Source organism: Lampetra planeri, chromosome 33, assembly GCF_965212315.1.
Source record: "Lampetra planeri chromosome 33, kcLamPlan1.2.h2, whole genome shotgun sequence".
Taxonomy (NCBI): domain Eukaryota; kingdom Metazoa; phylum Chordata; class Hyperoartia; order Petromyzontiformes; family Petromyzontidae; genus Lampetra; species Lampetra planeri.
In genome coordinates this window covers 10,213,699-10,234,418 of record NC_136139.1, presented here as the reverse complement: position 1 = coordinate 10,234,418, position 20,720 = coordinate 10,213,699, and the positions used below count along the sequence as shown (strand labels likewise).

Sequence of the window (20,720 nt, the reverse complement as noted above, 5' to 3'; positions counted from 1 at the left end):
TCATCCAGCAGTGGAGTGACACACAGGCTGTACCTTACTACGCATATAAACTGCATAACATACAGTAACTCATTAATCTCTGCGTGACTCAAAATTCCCATATCACCCTTGGCTGCAGAGCATGAATAAACGTCATCGAACTCGCATTCAATTAAATACAGCACATAGTACATCCTATATGGAAGTACACAGCACGATGTACACACCACTTTATACTAGCCTTATGTTTACATTATAGATATATTGCACGGATTTGTGCATAATTGCATCACATATATTGGCAGATCCAAATTAATTTCGTGTCGCTTCAACGCTGGCCCCTAAATATATAATCCAATGATAATCAAGTTGGCGTAAGTCCTCGCTATCAAGGCGCGATAATTAGATACAGCGGCTATTCTTAACCTGTTCTTGCTCGAGTCATTAAATTCATTAATCTACACATTCTCACCTTAGACTATATATTGCCACCGTCGTAGCACGTGCCACACTAACGCCACCAATCTACGTACACGTTGGTTGAATGACCATCGCAAAATAGCGCACGTAGAGGAAACGCACGCCTATGCATAACATATCCATAGACACACAGACGCCCGCATACATACATATATTAAAAAGACAAAGATCCCCCGTGTAGTCTTAACAGACTGTTTGGGCAAGTGTTGTTAGCGAGCACCTATGAAGGCCGACACGGCACACGAGGGGGTGGGTGGCCAGCACCACGCCCGGCCGCCTTTGTCTCCCCAGCGGCGATGTTTTACTATACACCGCACCAGGTACTCATTTGAGACCGAGTCGACCTAGGGGAGGCCTAGGCCCGATTCAGATAATCGTCACTAGTGTTGGCCGTGAGCGGCAATCGAACTCGGGACACCGGGTTCACAGCGCAGCGCGCTAACCACTGCACTACAGCTCCCCCCAACATACACACACACACATATACACACACACACGTGCGCAGATAAAGACGCATACAATTACACATCACGCACGTATAGTCACAAGCATATAGATACATACTCACATGCATACGGACATGTACATACATACATATACGCGCGCACATACATGCATATATATGCACACACAGACATTGCAGAGACAAAAATCCCTTGTATAGACATAAACATACTGCCGGGGAAAGTGCTCACCTATCAAGGCCGGAAAAGCACACGAGGTGGTGTGGCCAGCACCACCACCGGCCGCTGATGTTTGATAACCGCAACAGGTACCTAATTTAAGGCTGAGTCGACCTAGGGAGGCCCAGGACTGTTTCAGATAACCGTGGCTGGGAATCGAACGCGGGGTTGGCCGGTTCGTAGCGCGGCGCGCGAACCATTGCACACGAACGCTCCCCCCCCCAAGACAGACAGAACCACACGCACACAAAGGTCCCCCGTATAGCCTTGACGGGCTTTGTGGAGGAGATGTGTGTTGTTTGCCAGCACCTACGAAGCCCTGGACGGAATACGAGAGTGACCAGCGCCACGCCCGGCCGCCTTTGTCTCCCGCGTGGCGATCTTTGCACACCACACCAGGTACTCATTTGACGCTGAGTCGACCCAGGCGAGGCCCAGCCCCGGTTCAGATAATCGTCACCGGTGTTGGTTGGCCGTGAGTGCCAATCGAACGCGGGTCGCCGGGTTCGTAGCGCAGCGCGCTATCCGTTACACTTACCTCTCTCTCACCCCCCCCACCACCACACACGCCACACGGACGCACGCGCGCACAGATGCCCACACGACAGCACACACGTACACACACGTACACACACGTACACACACGTACGCACTCACGCGCGGGCACACGTTTGGTTTACGACAGCAATTGCGTGCAAAGTTCAACAACGTGCGGGGGTGACACACAGCGACGTGCGATACGCCAGCTAACGGGAATAGCGTGTGGCCCGGCGAGCGCCAGTGATTTCGTGAAGTTACTCAATTTATTCCAACTCATTTCGCCGGGCAGTTTCGTCGCAATGCACGGGACACGTATACGTAGCGCGCACGTGCATGCATGCATACGCATCTACATGTACGGGGGATTAAACTCGATAACGGAAGGTGCCACGCTCCCGCCGAGGATGAGCGCCGCGCGAATTTAAATGACGAACGTCGCTCGCGTTTTGATGAGTTATTCTGCAATCGCGTTTTTTTTTTCGCTGACACAGTAAATTGCTTTCGCCCCCCACCCTCCCCTCCTCCACCGTGCCGGATTCGCTCGGCGGCAGCGATCGCGCGAAAGATACGGCGACGACAATGTCACGGCGACTTTGATTTGTTTTATTTATGCAGTCGACGCGGTCATGTAAATGCGCACCGATAGAACGCATACGGCCCTGCCAGCCGCGAGCGCGCGCGTGTACCCTCGCGCACGTGCGCACGGACGTGCGCGCGATATATTAAGAGCGTTTCCCCAGCACTCGCCCCAACAGTCTGTTAAAGGCTATACGGGTGAACTTTGTCTTCATATATATAACACATTCTAATCGTGGGGAGCGGTATTGTGGTGGTTAGCCAACTGCACTACGAACCCCGCCGATCTTCAGTTCGATGTCCGCTTCCCACGACGACGAGCTGTGGCGAATATTTGAACTGGTTTTGGGCCCTTCAGCACTGGGGAGACGAAGGCGGCCGGGCGTGATGTTGTCCACCCACCCGCCTCCTATGCCCTGGCGGACTGAATGGGTGCTCGCTAACAGCACTTACTTCAACAGTCTAAACGAAAAACTACACCATTTTTATTTGACCAGGTAAGGCCCATTGAGCTCTATAGCTGTTTTTCAGAAGCGACCTGGCCACAAATAACAGCTCGACTTAGTGGCGTATCACGTGGAAACGTATAGTAGCAGCCAAATACGCTAAATGCGTGTTGATTCGAAATGTGGAGGGGAAAATCCGAGGACCCGGAGAAAAATCGGCGCGACCACGGGGAGAACATTCAAACTCCATATATACAACAGGCGTCAGGGTCGGGATCAAACCCACGACCTCCTGCATACCGGGCGAGAAAGTTAACACTTCGCCTCCGTGGCGCCCCACGGTGGCGAGACGTTCAAGGTTATACTGGGGATGTCTTTTGTATCTAAATAACAAAATTGGTGCTCGAAAACATATCTTACACAAACAGCCTGTGTAATCTATACGGGGGGGGGGGGGTATTTGTCTTTGTAGGATAAAGAAAAGAAACACGACACGTGATCATGGCCTCTCTGATATGAAGAAGGCTCATTGCCCTAAACGTCGCCTATTATAAAATGTCCCTCTTTAAGGGCTGTGTGATTTAGGAATGTGTTGATTTAGTTTTATATTTGCGTTCAAGCCGTGTGTCTGTGCGTCGTATTTATACACAGTGGACTTTGGGGGTGCTGCAGTTGCGAACTCCCGGCGCTACAACTCTTGCGACCCGAGTTCGACTCTCGGCCACGGCAAACAATCAGTGGCGAATAACTGAACCGATCCTGGGACTTTTCCCAAACCGACTCTGCCTTCAAATGATCACCTAGCCCTGGGGAGACAAAGGGGGCCGGGCGTGGTTCTGGCCACGCACCACCTCCTCGTGCGCCGTGTTGACATTAATAGGTGCTCGCTAATAACAGCGACCTGCCCCAGCAGTCGATACGGCTATAGGGGGCGTATATGTTTTTTTTTGTAAAATGTGCGTACGTGTATATTATGCACGTCCGTGTGTCTCCCCGGTGCTGTTGTTTACACACCGCGTGATCCTGACCACCCACCCTCTCGTGCCCCGTGTGAGACTCCATAGGTGCTCGCTAACAGCACTTGCCCCAACGGACTGTGAAAGACTCGACGGGAGATCTTTGTCGTTCTCTTTTTGTTTTCCGTATGCGGGTTCGCATGCGAAACACAATACACGGCGCAAGGATTATCAAGCGCAAAGTTTAGCTAGAGGTAGCACTCGAATGTAATTCGTGTCAATTATCCATTCATTCTGGAATTGGCGAAACCCCGCTGATGCAGCAATAACCTCCACAAAATGAATCCTGAGACTCAGTGTTTCGTTTCTGCAAAATGAAACAGATCGAATTGACGCCGCAATAATTCGTATTACTTGTATCATCACGGAGCATAAATGTAATCAGATTTTTTTACGTAATAAAATGGCAATCTGATATGCATTGTTACGTTTTAAAAAAATATTATCTATAATTTAAAGAATATTCCGGCGAAAGAATGACATTGATAGGAGTGCTAATTCAATAGTGAGAGCGATTTAAACATTCACCTTGGTCAGTCATCTCTCTATTCATTCCTCCCATCTCGTCGGTGTTGCTATTATTATTGCTACTACTACTTCCGAACTTCTTCCAGAGCAGAGAGCTAAAACTTTGAACAAAAAAAAAGTTGACAACTCAAAGTTATTTTTTATTTAACGTAGATATTGCTCATGATGGTGACATTTGAACAGTGCGTACAGTATACTTATAGACTGCACGTTGTGGGAGCGTGACGTTGCATTGCAATTTACAAGCGAGATTTGTTTGAACGCATCAGCGAACTGTGCGTTGCAAAGCGGGGGGAATTAAACTTACACTTCGCCATGCTGGTGTGCCTAGCTTCACAGTTAGCGGGTCAGGGACCAGTCTCATCAGATGTCATTCGCCACTGATGTCAGCCGTGGCCGGGAATCGAACTCGAGACGCTGGGCTCATAGAGCAGTGCGCTAACCCACTGCACCACCGCTCCTCCTCCAAATGAATAATTATTTTACTTAAAAAAAAATATGGATATTTAAAAGCTCCTTTGTTAATCCACCGAAGGCCTTCCCATACCGTCTCAGTTTTTTGGGGGGAGGGTAGGGTGTTTGACCATACTTCACTGCTCTGGTCCAATTCATGTTGGTGGAGCGGAATGCCTAAGAACCGGTTGAGATAATCTAGCCAACTTGATGTTAGCCGTGTGCGAGAATCGAACTCCCGTGTCAGATGCGCCTGGTTCACAGCGATGCGCACTAACCACCGCCTCCATCACTGTGCCGCAATTCCCCCTATCATGATGTGATATTGTTACGTGTACACAGCACTGTACTTTATACACACACACAGTGGGGTTCCGTGTGTAAAGACTTCGCAATGCGTGAGCGTCTGTGTCACGGCTTCAAGCTGCGACGCGTGGTGGTGGTGGCGGCGGGGGGGGGGGTGGAGGTTTGGCCAGTTGGTGAGTCGGGGGGAGCACGGCTCCCACCGTAACCCTCTCGTGACCCCGACTCTCATCCCCTCGCCTCCCCTACCGCCCGCGGCGTGGGTGCATCCCGCCGCGGCGGGGGAAAAGGGGGGGAGGCGAGGAGGTGATGGAGCCCCCCTCCTACCCAACCCATCCACCCCCTCCCTGCTCAACCCCCCACTATTCCCAATCTCTCTCCTCCTCTCCTCTCTCCCGCCCGCTGTTACACCCCCGCAGTCATCAGCGCAGGGGTCCGGCGGTGATCCCCCGTGAACTGTTGACCTCTGCTCCCCCCTCCTCTACAACTGTCCTCCCCTATCACTGCCCCCCCCCACCCAATCCCATCACCCCCACTCACTCCTTCCCCCCTCAACACACTCCCCCCATCACTCTTAATCAGCAATGCCCCCCCATCCACCTTCCATCCATTCACTCGCATTCCCTCCAAATACCCCGCCCGCCCCCACCACGAACCCAGTGTCTTCTACTGCCCGGTTACGCAGGGCCGTGCCGGATTTTGATACCTATCTGATTTTTTCGTGGGGAATTTTAGAATCAAAAACTCGAACGCATCGGCATGCAATTGTTACGTGTGCACCGAGTCACTTGAACAAAGACGACGATTTCACCCCCTCCAGCGTGGTCGCACAGACAGCTGAGCTGCAGCAGGACATTTATGTTAGCGAGCGCCTATTAAGGCCGGAACGGCGCTCCAAGGAGGCTCGCATGTGCGGCTGGCACCACAGCACTCCCGCACGACCACACGCACGCCAGGACCAATAAAGATACGACGTCACATCGGTGGCAGTGGCGTTAAGAACGCAGCCACAAACTCACCGTCTTCCTCGTACACTCACAGAACCGGCAGGCAATGGCTCCTCTTCACGCAAAAAAAAATACAAAGATCACCCGTATAGCCTTAACAGACTGTTGGGGCAAGTGCTGTTAGCGAGCACCTAATGAACGAGGGAACGGCACACGAGGGGGTGGGTGGCCAACACCCATGCCCGGCCGCCTTTGTCTCCCGAGTGACGATGCCTTCCCCCATCGAACAAGGTATTGATTTGAGGCTGAGTAGACCTATGGGATGCTCAGAACCGGTCCAGATAATCGTGCTGTTAGCGAGCACCTATGAAGGCGGGGACTGTGCACGCAAGTGGGTGGTGGCCAGCACCACGCCGAGGCCGCTTTTGTCTCCCTAGTGGCGATGTTAACACACCGCACCAGGTACTCATTTGAGGCTGAGTTGGCCTAAGGGAAGCTCAGGACCGGTTCAGATAATCATCACTGGTGTTGGCCGTGAGTGGGAATCGAACTCGGGTTTGCAGGTTCGTTGCGCAGCGCTACTAACCGCTACACCACCGCTCCCCACGCACACGCACGCGCTCACAGACGCGGCAATATTATTTGTCGCATCAACGGCATGACCAGCAATCAATGGTACATGACAATAAATAAAGACAGAGTAACACGACAATACAAACTATGGGGATACAATAGTGGAGGGAGATCTAAAAGCGTGTTCACCTTATTCGTCAATAACACTGTGGCTCTTAAAAATGAACATCTATATGATAGGCGATGTTTCGGGTAATGGTTATTGCTCACAGCACATACACGGAGAGGCCAGTCGAGAGACAGCGTATAATGAGAGTTGGAGACTGCACTGGTTTACACCATGGGTGGCTGGCAATAAATACATAAAAAAACAATCCTGATGCCAGTTTTTTTTTATTGGCGTATGAATAGTTAGATTATTAGCAGATATTGGGTAACTATTCACGTGTCTGAGCCTGACCACCTCGGCGCTAGGACCCACGGTGCTTTATTTCATGGAACCCGCATCGCGACTGCCTTATCGGCCCAAAACATCAACTATCCCCTTTCACCGTTTACTGCCATTATTTATTATTCTGTGCATTCACACACAACAACAACAACAATGATAATCACCACACGCATAGTCTACATGATGCAGTGTATACACAGTGCGGATGTGTAATATTATTAACGCAACTGTTTTTTTTTACATATCATGATATATGCACATATGTAGCTAAAATGATGTCCATGTAATTTGGCATCGCATCGGATATTTAACTCAATTTAATCGCCATTACATCAACGTTGGAGAGGCCTTCATCCAGTAGTGCGTCGATCACGGCTGATGACAATGTTGCAATGTCGATTTAAATGAACATGCAACGGCAATTCCTTTCCACGAAGTGAACAAAGATATATATATATATAGCTATTTGTCTCAGTCCATCAGCCTATGGGCCTTGGGAATCAACCAACGTTCTTTACCGACAGCAGATCAACAGACCCGCTGGTGACGCGCCCGCGTGCAGACACGCGCTCAAGTCGCGTACAGTGGGGGGGGGGGGGGCAATATTAATCACCCCTTTGATGCTTCACAATAACAACGACACGGATCCTGCGTCGCGTCACGAGCCGTGTAAGCATCGGCGTCACAAAGGCGTTTTGGAGTGGTGACAAAAACGAGCTCGTCGATTATTTAATTTGAACAGAACAAATATGTGCACGCAAATATAAGCGAGAGCTTCAATCGAGACCAGAATGCTGTTGTGTAAACGAGATAATTGTTTGATATTCTTGTAAACAAACAAAACACACGTGTGTATGTTTAAATAGATACGAGGTTGTCAGTGGGGGAGCGGTGGGGGAGCGGTGGGGGAGCGGTGGGGGAGCGGTGGGGGAGCGGTGGGGGAGCGGTGGGGGAGCGGTGGGGGAGCGGTGGGGGAGCGGTGGGGGAGCGGTGGGGGAGCGGTGGGGGAGCGGCTCTGTAGCGGTGAGCTCGATGCGCTACGAAACCTGGCCACCCGGGTTCGATTCCCGCTCACGGCCAACAACAATTACGATTATTTGAGCCTCAAATTAGTACCTGGTGCGGTGTGTAAACATCGTCACTAGGGAGACAAAGGCGGCCGTGCGTGGTGTTTGGTCCACCCACCCCCTCGTGTGCCGTACCGGTCCTTCATAGGTGATAAATGTCTTTGTTGTGCCGAGCCGTGAAAACACAGCATTTTGACAATGTAAACAAATACACCACATTTTCTAAAACCCAACAATAGACATCATGCTACACGTATATTGACACCCGTTATTATCATGGGCGCAGTGAATATCTGCACTTGTAAACATATACACACTTACACAGGTGCGTGGGTCACAAGTCAACTTGTGTAGGCGAATTCCCAATGTTTATTGTAACCTCAACACAAAGATCCCCCGTATAGCCTAAACAGACTGTTGGGGCAAGTGCTGCGAACGAGCACCTGTGAAGGACGGCACGGCACACGAGGGGGTGGGTGGCCAGCACCACTCCCGATCACCTTTGTCTCCCCGGTGGCGATGTCTTTACACAGCCCACCAGGTACTCATTTGAGGCCGAGTCGACCTAGGGGTGGCCCAGGACCGGTTCAGATAATCGTCACTGGTGTTGGCCGTGAGCGGGAATCGAACTCGGGATGCCGGGTTCATAGCGCAGCGCGCTAACCGATGCACTACCGCTCAACACACACACACAGACTCACATATATGTATACAACACAAGTGTGTGACAGTTCTACACAGACACGCGCATACACAACCTGCTTCTACACGAGTGCATAAAAACAACAAACATGAAGCAAACACACGTCTCGTGTCCCCACGTGATGTACACATTTATTAACCTTAGGCGTGATGAAATTCCACGCCGGGGAGGGCGGGGGGGGGTGGGACACAGGCCACCTCATTGCATCGAACGACATCACAGAGGCAATGTTTTTCGTAACACGGCACACATGAAACACTCGATTGATCGCGGGCGGAATATACGCGTTGCCGATTTACCGAGAATCTCTCTCCACGGTTCAACTATCGGACCGCGTGCTCCTCAATCGTCGACGGTCAGTGACTCGGCGACCACGTGACCGCAGCAAACATGTCGGAAAGAAGTAAACCGATTAACGTTAATAAGCGATTAAAAGCCACACACATTAACAGATTACACGCTCGACACGTTGACACCCTTACATCCCCTCCCGCGATAGATAGCTCAGCAGTAAATACGATTGATAGACTCGTTTACACGAGCGTTGGCATTATCCGTGTATTTGTATCAACCGGATCGTCCCTTGACATCGGATAATCGAGAGTTGGCTGTCCTTGAAATATCACACGTACCTTGCGTGATTATACGATTACGTCCATCGGTTATTGTACTCAATGTTTGTTACTGTCATACTGAAGCACGTTACGCAATGATAGTAACAAGAATATTATAATAGCGTTGATGCACATGCCAGTAGTTTCAATGCGATCATAATATTCATGAACGCAATGAAGACACTTATCACATCGTGTTGAAACAGCGTACAGTCTATTAATTTTACGCATTTAGTCGGCGCGACGCAGCGTTTGTTGCGCGTTCTGTTATCCAAACAATTTAGTTTGTCAAATAAGCCGAGGCGCGCCGATCGTTCGGGCTAGGGGAAGATTCGTGCACGCGACTGGTTGGTCACTCCACTGCTGGATGAGGGATACCACAATCCGTGTAATATATCAATGAGGCTACATATATACGCAGGCACGCACGCACGCATACAACAACAAGTCAAGACGTCCGTTAGTGGCTTTAAAATACAATTGTATAACAGGCGACGTTTCGGGCAATGGCCATTCATAGCTACGTACAATCATATATATGTACACACACGCCGAGTGATCCTTTTATATATACCCTCCTAAATAATAGGGTGGGGGGAAGGGACATTTCATAGAAAACATCATTATGTTAAAAACCCTTCTCCCCGTCTCCAGCCAACCTCAACACGACCTACTAAACATGTTCACACTTTCCTCCGTAATAAGATACGAAGCCATCGCTGCCACGATCACCTGTTGCGCAGAAAGTAAGACGGTGTTTGGACTAAATCGGTGGGCTATCTACGAATGGATCACTCCGTGTGTGTGCGCGCGCGCCTGTTGATGATCCCACGTGTTCCTCCCCGCTATAGCCGGGGTCCCCGTGACCCCCGCCAACCCCCCCCCCCCCCCGGGCGATACAATGCGAAGAGCGCTCGTCGCTTAGGGCGCGCGCGGCAGTCCAGCGCGACGTCGTTGTGCCGAACCGAGGCTTTCTTGCGTGGAAGAGATGGCGCGACGCGTCGCTCGCACTCACCGCCACACGCCAGCGTTGTTTCGCCTCCACCGTTGCGGAAAGAGCGACGGCTGCGCAACGCGCGCGGCAGGGTTGCCCTTAACGCGTGACACACAACCAGGCGAAACAAAAATCACCGGAGCAAAAATAACAACAATAACAACAACAGCGGCAGAAGTCGCCACCGTTCATTGAGAAAGATCTCCTCTCTTCGACGTAAACAGCAAGCGACTTTCATGCTATGTTATAATTGAACCCGATCGCTGTAATTGGCCAGGTCGCTGTGCACCACGCGGTCACTATTAGCGTCGAACTGCCCCACCGACCCGACCCGATCCGACCTGACCCTCGACCAGATCAGACCCCGACCCGACTTAGCTCCCGAATTCCTAGCCGACACGTGGATCGGGACCCGACCTGACCCAGACCCCCAGACCCGTGCCACCACCCCAAGCTCCGGACTCTCGGCGGCGGCGGCCGCGGCGGCTGCGTCGTCTCTGCGCGTGTGCCGGTTGTGTCGCGCCGTCCGCACGGGCGCGCTGGTTATGATCGCCTCGATAAAGTGACGTGTTTTGTTTGCTAAGAGTTACCGACGTCGTGACGGTGCTCGCCCCCCCGCAAGAGATGTACGGCGCATGTTGTTGTGCAATGCGCAGCCATCGATTCATTTGCAATAACCGAATCAATATCCCGAGAGGTTCTGTCCGGGCGGCTGGTATTAGTATTTAATATTTGTTTTCTAGCCGTTGATGTTTGTTGTTGTTGTTGGTGGTGGTTGGGTTGCTGCTGCTGCTGCGGCTGTGTTTTGTGAATAGAGCTCGCTCCATTGGCACGCATAAGCTGTAAAAGCTCGCGACAGCTCCGCAAAGCGCACGTGAGTTGCCTTCTTTATGCGACTCCGGTTAACGCGCAAATTTATGGCCACAATCATCGGGCGTGTTTCACTGGTGTCGCGACGTTGCTTAGAGAGAGAGCCAACGTGATTCATGCTCCCAATGTGATCTTTCGAAGGTGTGTTTACCGTGCTGGTCGCGAAACGCAGGAGACAGAGGAGAGTGTGCGAGAGGGCAAGAGAGAGAGACGGAGGATATAAAAACGAAGCGTTGCCCATGTTGAGCCAGGCGCCTTTCTGTTATGAATATTCGGCTGCGGGAGCTAAGTGCGACTTTCCGTGCGTTCTCAAGTTACCGCTTTTGCTAATGCACTCATAGCATACCCCCCTCCTCCTGCACCCACCCCCCGTCCCCCCGTCTCTCCGCCCCTCACCGGCGAGAAAAGGTCCTTGGAAAAAGGCGATCTGAATCTGGGGGATGTCAAAGTTTCCGGGTTGTATTTCAGTTCAACAATTCGAACAAATGGACAGACATTCATTGTCATTTGCTTCATACTCTCGTCGTAAACTTAGTTACGCGCGAGTCACCCGCGATTGATCCAGCAGCCCCGGCTGTTAGCGACTGCACGAACAGGCAAACATAGCAAACATAACGCAACTCGCGAACTGCGGTAGACGGCCGGCATAGCACGATGAGTGTGTGTGTGTGCGCGCATCGCGCCCTCGAATCCTGACGCGCGCGGCCGCGTGCGTGCGCTCCTCTTGCGCGCTCAACCCCCGACCTGGTGTGCGGCACGATTTTTGTTGTTGTCGTCGTTCTGCCCTCGTGTCGCTCTACTCCCTAGTCGCTCCTGAGAAAGAGAGCGAATCTTACAAGACAATGAGGCGCTAATTATTATTTCCGAGCTTTGTGGCCGGTGGCTTGCGGCGTCTGCACGAACCGCGTATCTTCTTCCCTTTGCTCCCAAGCGCATTGGGCTCAGCCGAGCGCTCGCACGATCCACCCACCCCCCCTCCTCCACCGCAACCCAGGAGCCCACCACCCCTACCCCCCACCACTTGAAACAGTCCGCCGGCCCTGTATAACTCCCAAACACGAGGCATGGCCACCGCTATTTGCGAGTATCCGTCATTGGAAAAAAGAGCTCAGATTCTTTGAACCCACTCCGTGTGTGTGTGTCTTGCACTCCCGCGGCTGCTGCTGCTACTGCTGCCACGGGAAATCGCCGCTCTAGGTGACATATCCGAGCCCCACGGAAACCCCACGCGCTGCCTGCACTGCCGAGGCCAAGCATCGCGCGGCGACCAGTCGAATCGCGCGCCGGATCATCACTCATTCAGTGCCTTGACAACGCGGTGGTGATTGACAGCTGGAGTGGCAAAAAGCCATGAGCCCCGCTCGGCTCCGGAGAGGCGCCTGTTGACGGCTTCACGCAGCCCGAGCGCGCGCTCGGTCCCGCCTCGGATCGTCCGCTGCGACCGGGGAGAGTCCCGCGTCTCTCTCGGGGAGAGGGGGGGGGGGTGCTGCGAGTCGGGATCGGCTGCGGGAGCCGCGGAGCCGACGTACGGGGGGGGAGAGACGGGCGGGCGGGCGGGCGGCGTCAGCGGAGGCGCTGGGAGCGGCCCGGGCTTTTGACGGCGGCGGAGGCGGCTGGGAGAGGAGAGCCCGAGAGCGCGGACCCATGGCGCAGAGGGTAGGTTCATCCGGAGTGCTCACCCTTCTCGCTCTCTCTCTCTCCCCCCCGTCTCTCTCTCGCACGCACCACGCGTGCTCGCATCCCGGGCGCTCGGCTCCGCAAGCTCTCGGCTCGCGGCAGCTGTCGGGGTTCGCAGCCTCCGCCGCCGCTGCTGCCGCCGCCGCTGCACTTGTGACGTGATGGCGGCTCAGCGGTGCCCTCTCGGCTCTGGCGGATGAAAGATAGACCCTGTTTACGTGTCTGACACGTCCAGTTGGCGGCGTCAGATCGTGACGATAGCCGGCCGCTCGGCAGCCCTCCTGCCCGTCGCCGTTTCCGCCGCGGTTATCACCGCCCGAACAGCGAGTTGCCGGAAAAACAAACACACACACACAACAGGCTATCTCTCTCTGTCTCTCCGTGTCTCTTTCTCCATCTCTCTTCCCTCTCTCCCCGCGCGCGCTGTGCCTACTGTCTGATGCAGTACGATGAGCTGGGCCATTACGGCGGCATGGACGGGGTCGGGGTGCCGGCCTCCATGTACGGGGACCCGCACGCGCCGAGGCCCATGCAGCCCGTGCATCACCTGAACCACGGGCCGCCTCTGCACGGCCACCAGTACCCGCACCCCGCGCACGCCGGCGTCATGTCAGCCGGGATGGGCTCCCCCGTCAACGATGCGCTCAAGAGGGACAAGGACTCCATTTACGGGTACGGGCTCCGACGAGCTTAGGAGCAACAACAACTCCAACAGCAGCAGCAACAACAGCAGCAGCAACAACAGCAGCAACATTGACACCAGAAGCTACGGGGGGGGGGGGGGGGGAAGTGACTCGGCAACTTTACCTGGAACACGTGCGGTATGAATGTGCCAAATCATGCGGATGACACCTTATCAATAATCACGATCATCATCTCGACGGCGTTAGTGCGACGTGTTAAAATTGCAGCGGCCGTAATGTTCGCGGCGGGCGGTACGGGCGGCGCGCTGAACGTAACGCGAGTCGCGTCGCAAGCGCAGCGGAGACGTCGACATGCCGAGGAACGGCCGAGGGAGGCCCCGCAATGGCTGGATGCGTTACTTTCGCAATTACTTTGAAGCGAAGGCTCGTCGAGTTTTTTTCTGGGGGGTTTGCACACCTATTGGCAAAGTGACTTTGAAAGGGAGAAAAGAAAAGAGAAGCCGATTTAACCAAGCGTCTTCATAATGCGCAATTTCCGTTCGATTGTTGGGGCGCCAATTACGGACACTTTTTTTTTATTTTGACAATCGTTTAATTATGAGCATAGCCGGCGTGTTCCTGTAAGGAGTCCAGTGTGTGTCCCTATGTTGTGTGTCTCTCTGTGTGTCTCTGTGTTGTCTCTCTCTCACTCTGCTTGTGTGTCTGTTTGTGTGTCTTCGTATCTGTGTTTTGTCTCTCTCTCTCTCAAATGTAGTCCTACCTGATGACGACTGCTTGTGTTGCAATCGAAACGTTTTATTCTATGAAATTTATTTATTTTCTTTCTACCTGACTTTACCGAAAGAACCAACGCGTGAGTCCCGTGTGTGCCCCTGTGCGCACGTCCACGTGCTCTGCGCGTGCACGTGGAATGCCATCGCCTGCGAGCACGATGCGATTTGTGTGTTGATTTTTAAAAAACAGGCCCAATGTGACGGCACGTCACGGACACGATACGAAGTAATAAGAAGCGCGTTATGATGAGCGTGAATCGGGATATTTAGTTTGCGGGTTTAGCGTGTGCACGTGTGTAATGTCCGCGAGTGTCGCGTGTGTGTGTGTGCGTCTGGCGTGTGCGTGTTGGAGTATATGTTCATCGTGCGTAATGCATGCGACGAGTGTAGTATATCGATGTATTTGGAGTGGGTGTGTATATATGTGTGACGCGTGTGCGGTGTTTGTGACTGGTGCATACGTGTGGTGTGTAGTATAGGGTGTATGAATGTGTCTAGTGTAGTATATATATTTGTAGTGTGTGTACATGTGGTGTGTATGCGTGTGTTGTGTACGTAATTGGTGTACACACTATACGTGTGTGTGGATTGTGTCTGGCGGTATGTGTACATCTCGTGTGTCTGGTGTATACACGTGTGCAGTATGTGTGTGTCTGTATATATATGTGTGTGGGTGGTGTATGTTGTGTATACGTGTGTAAGCAATACGTGGATAATGAAACTCATTCATACAAAGTTACATGGTTTGAAAGCAATACAATTTACGCACAATAATTACACTTATTTTACGTCCCAGAAAATACACACACACCAAAAACAAAACAACCACGTCCTCGCATTATCATCATGCCATTATCTATCCACTACTGGATGAAGCTTCCCTCCCCCTAAAAAAAATTACCCCCCCCCCCACTGTGATGCAGACATCCGCTGTTCCCGCTGCTGGCCCTCGTGTTTGAGAAGTGTGAGTTGGCCACCTGCACCCCGAGGGAGCCGGGAGTCGCGGGGGGAGACGTTTGCTCTTCCGACTCCTTCAACGAGGACATCGCCGTGTTCGCCAAGCAGGTACGGGAATGGTGAAGTATGGTCAAGTGGAAGGTGACGGGGGGGGGGGGGTAGAGAATAAACGCGCGGCGCCATCACCAACACACTTACGCGACATGCGGTCACGAAGTCGTATTGATTATAATTATTTGAACTACCATTGGCAAGTAAGTATTGTTATTAAAACACACCTTTACCCGTGTCGTTAACATTGTTGGAACACTCCTGTAATTGTCCTAAAACCTATTGTTATTTGCGCTAAATCGCTGTTTTGCATCGTTACTAAATTACTATTTGCGGCAACATCGTGACCGCGCAGTGCAATATATTACTGTAATGCAGCAAGTGTGGCTGTTGGTATAATTACTTAATATTATGCCTATTATAGCTTGTAGGCGTCATGTGTTGTGGAAGTGTGTCTAACTGTGTCTAACTTAAATTTGAAAATGCAACGGTGAATTAAAGCGAGCAGCGTGAATATTTATTCTTGTGATGTTAACAAGGCTGCAGCTGCTGTGTTATTGCTCTCGCAATGAATGCGTTAATTGCCTGCAATTTAATTAATTCCCACCGAATAATTTGCGTACGCTTTTGCTCACCTAAGACAAATAAGCCTTGCGTGTGTGTGTGTGTGTTTATATATATACATACACACAGTACACGTATTGTGGTATAAGTGAATAATTGCAATACCGTAGAGACAGACGCGATCCAAATATTACTCAAGACAAATTTGGGTAACCAGATAATCAATTACATTATGAAATACACGAACGAGTTTACATATATAAGTAATGTAGGAATTGTAACTTACACATTGTGTTTGTGTGGACGACATAACTCGCGTTCGACCTGGTCACAAATATCCTCCGGAGTTGTAGAGTAATAATAATAAACAGAATGATATTAATTAATTAACGTGCGTTTTAGCTGACAAATCGTGCAATTAATAAATCGATCGTCCATCAATTAAAATGTAAATCGTTGCAAGATAAATGATCCCGGCTCGTGACGTCACGCGACAAATGAACCGGCGTGTTCCCAGCTTAATATAGCGGCTGTCCAAAGCTATGCGCACATAAGACAAAGATCCCCCGTATAGCCTTCACAGACTGTTGGGGCAAGTGCTGTTAGCGAGTCGCAGCACCTATGAAGGCCGCCACGGCACAGGATGGAGGGGGGGGCGGTGGGTGGTCAGCACCACGCACGGCCGCCTTTGTCTCCCCAGTGGCGATGTTCACACACCGCACCAGGTACACATTTGAGGCCGAGTCGACCTAGGGGATGCCCAGGACCCTGTTCAGATAATCGTCACCTGGTGTCGGCCATGAGCGGGAACCCAACTTGGGTTGCTGGGTTCGTAGCGTAACCGCGCTAACCGCTACACTTACCGCTCCCCACACATAAAAACATGTGTGTGAAGACATACACACACATGGTTGAATGTGTATCGTAATTTATCATGAAAATATGATCCACGGTATGCGTAACAGCTTTTACGCGGCTAAATGCTACATGATTTATAGGAGCCGTGCGATTGTACCACATCGTGCGACAAACATAGCAACGTATGGTGCCTTACGAAACAACACGGAGGATCAATTTACAAACGTCCAATCGACGCTGGTACACGTGGCTTGTCTGTAAATATATACGCACACGTAATTATCTACAGTTGTATGTATTATAAGCATCTTAGTATTTCTATTTATATATATATATTTTAAAGTATATAAACACATATCCTGTTTTTGCTATCAATATTAAGACGTTCCAATTAGGTGTGTCACTTGCTTAATCGTCTACTTTTGCTCTCACACCTGGCTAATTTGTGTGTTTTTTTTCATTCGCTGCAGGTGAGAGCAGAGAAGCCATTGTTTTCATCCAACCCGGAGCTGGATAATTTGGTAAGTAGTTCTTTGTGATGAATATCATCATCATCATCAATTACTTCTAATTCATCACCACAGATCGAGTTGCACTGCTGTCATGTTTCGAGACACTCATACAACGGATGACATTTCCTGCAGATACACACACACACACAGGCCTGTATCCATGCGATTGTGCGTGTGAGTGAGTATATTTTATCGAGAGCGGTAGTGTCGTGGTTATCGCGGCTACCCTACAAACCCGGCGAACCGAGTTCAATGCCTGCTCACGACCGTGCACCAGTGGCGATTGTCCGAACCGGCCCTGAGCCTTCCCTCGGTCGACTCAGCCTCAAACGGAGTACCTGGTGCGATGTGTAATCGTCGCTACTACATTCGAAAAACAAAGGCGGCTGAGCGTGGTGCTTGCCACCCACCACCCCTCGTGTGTGCTCGCTAACGGCACTTTCCCCAAACAGTCTAAGGCTATACGGGGGATCTTTGTATTGTGAATGTGACTTATCCGCAAATTGGTGGTAACCCGGCGCGGTTTGTTAAACATCGGCAGTGTGCAGACAAAGGCGACAGGTTAGCCGGGCGCTGCTTCTGGCCACACCACTCGTGCCGTGAGCCCTTCCGACCGACCATTTCTTCATCGGCGGCTCACTCGCAACACTTAGCCCCCCCAACAGCCATCTTATGAATATTCTTTAACGCGGCTACGCGGGGCCGGTGGACAGGTGGAGAGGGGGGAGGCGGAATCTTTTCCTTCGGTGCGCGCGGTGCCGTGTGTGGTGTGCACGTGAGCGGCACCAGCAGCAGCAGCAGCAGCAGCAAACAACAATAGCATCATCATCATTGTTATTATTCAGAGACACAGCGCGCGCGCACGGGGATGCCCGAACCGTGGCAGCACACCGATCGCTAAGCCTTCGTGTTGTGAAAGCATCGCTTTTGTGTTCTAACGCGCTTGAGCTTAATCCGCCGAACAGAAGGATCGGGAAAAGAAGAAAAAAACCACAAACACACAGGGCGATTGTTGGTGGCTTGATGATCGCTAATGCCCGCGTGCCGGATTTTTTTTGCCGGAAGATCAAAGTGTGGGGGGGGGGGGTGCCTCTTACATTTTAATTGGCCTCCGTGCAGCGCGCGCTGGCCGCTAATTGAAACAGATGTGTGCGGAAACTTTGCGCTCTCCCGTTTTCTCTTCCAAATTGCGAGATGTTTTTTTTAAGTATCCCTCTGCTCTCTCTCTCTCGATCCTCCCACTCTCTCTCACTCTCCCAAAGTCTGTAAAACGATACTGTTCGGCGAGTTTGTTGAGTTGTTATGTATTGGCGATGCTGCTTGCTGGTGATGATGAAAGTCCGCTTGACTTGGTATAACATAGCCGCGTCATTATTTTGCGTCGCTTGTTGATTTTAATTTTAGAGAGTCGATCGGAATTGACACTGTAGCTTGTAAAGTGTTCCTCGACGGTATAGATACATACCTATGTCTATTTGCAATGCCCCGTATGTGTGTGTATATATATGTGGGTGTGTGTATATGTATGTGTGTGTATATATATGTGTGTGTGTGTATATGTTTGTGTGTACGCTAGTGTAGTGGAGAGCGGAAGCGCAGTGCTTATCGCACTGAGCTTCGAACCCGGCCACCCGAGTTCGATTTCCACCCAAGTTCGATTTCCGCCTGTACCTCCTCTAGGTCGACTCAACCCTAAATGGGTATCTGGTGCGGTATGTAATCCTCATGACTGGGGATACAAAGGCAGCCCGGTTGTGGTGGTGGTCACCCGCGTACTCGCGTAGCGTTCCGGCCTTAATAGGTGCTCGCAAACAGCACTTGGGATCGACAGTTTGTTGAAGGCTATACTGGGGACCTTTTGTGTATTTGTGTGTGCGTACGTGGAGCATAATCGATAATTGAATAGTTGCGGGGTCGCTCGCAGCCTGAAGTATCGGTGGCAACGTGACCACAGTAAATACACACAGCCCGTATCGCGTGGTATACTGGGTGTGGTGTGCCGCGTATCGAAAGGTTTTCCCGGGTCTCCCCACCCGGCCAGCATTTGGCTGAAATGAATCCCTGTTTATAGATATGAGACAACGATCACCTGTATAGCCTGAAACAGACTGTTGGGGCAAGTGCTGTTAGCGAGCACCTATTGTGTGTGTGTATATATACATACACATACTTTGTTGTATAGAAACAAACGACAAAGATTCCCCGGCATAGTCTTTAACAGACTGTTTGGGCAGTCTGTTGATGGCCGGTAAGGCATACGAGGGGGTGGGTGGCCAGAACCACGCCCGGCCGCCTTTGTCTCCCTAGTGGCGATGTTTACACACCGCACTAGTTACTCAGTTGATGCACACAGTTACACACACACACACAAACAGATACACAGCTGATGCGTGCAACTGTGTCAATAACGTTGCACCTATGAACGCTCATGAATGGCAGTTGTCCAAAACGCCAAATTATCCTAAAACATTTTTTTCAATCATTTTCAAGTTAGCGCCTGCTTTTGTCCTATATATTGCACATATACATTCACGCGTGTTCAATTGGAACACTCTTACGTACTGTAGTGCGTCATACTATATTTGCGTGGCAATGTGTAGTAATATACCAATTGTCAATACTGCGGTTATTTGTAATAATGTGTGTATATGTGTAGAGGATGCTGCTCGCGAACAGCACTTGCCGCAACACTATGTGAAGGCTACACGGGGAGCTTTGTCTTTGTCTTGTGTGTACGCCGCGTGGCGCAGTGATTAGCGCACTGGCCGCTACGAACCCGGCGATCCGCGTTCGAATTCCCCGCTTACGATAACAAACAAAACATCAGTTACGAATATCTGGTGTAAAACATCACCACTGGGGGAGACAAAGGTGGCCGGGCGTGGTTGCTTGCCACACCTCCCTCTCATATGTCGTGCCGTTGCGGCCTTCATAGAGGTAGCTCGCGAACAGCAGCAACTTGTCACCCTCCCCCTATTACTACAGCCTGTTGTTTAAAGGCTACATGGGAGTCGTCTGTCGTTTGCACGCCGCGTTCGTGTCCGGCCGAAGAGGGAGCGTGCTGGTATTGGATGGCGACACGGGCAGGCAGGAGACAATGAGGACGTTTGGCACGCGTTCCGCCATAGTTGGCCCATTGATCACGAGTCACGCTTAATCGATGAATTTTTTTTAATGTTCATTTGTTTTTTGTTGTTGTTGCAGATGATCCAGGCGATACAAGTATTACGGTTTCATCTCTTAGAATTGGAGAAGGTACGTCATTCCCCGTGTGCTTATCAAGTTTTCACGTCGCCGTCGCTTACACACACTTGACGTACACTATATATATTTATCGTCGTCTATATATTTTATTCAATGTAGATGTAATAATCTCGGTAGCTCTCTCGCTGCTGTGTTTTTTGGCACATTGCTTTGCGCGCTGCGCTACGAACTCCGGCAACTTGAGTTGGGATTATCGC

At 51.1% G+C, this 20,720-nt stretch overlaps 1 protein-coding gene across 1 annotated transcript in view; it reads left to right on the top strand.

Moving 5' to 3' along the window:
- The first annotated feature begins 12,781 nt into the window (after nt 1–12,781).
- Nucleotides 12,782–20,720, top strand: part of LOC144729776 (homeobox protein Meis1) — a 94,482-nt gene continuing 86,543 nt past the window's right edge. The window contains exons 1-5 of the mRNA XM_078610265.1: nt 12,782–12,879; nt 13,346–13,572; nt 15,241–15,382; nt 17,218–17,268; nt 20,464–20,514. Coding sequence (XP_078466391.1) covers nt 12,868–12,879; nt 13,346–13,572; nt 15,241–15,382; nt 17,218–17,268; nt 20,464–20,514 — 483 coding nt within the window. The 5' untranslated portion in view covers nt 12,782–12,867. The remainder of the gene's footprint in view (nt 12,880–13,345; nt 13,573–15,240; nt 15,383–17,217; nt 17,269–20,463; nt 20,515–20,720) is intronic.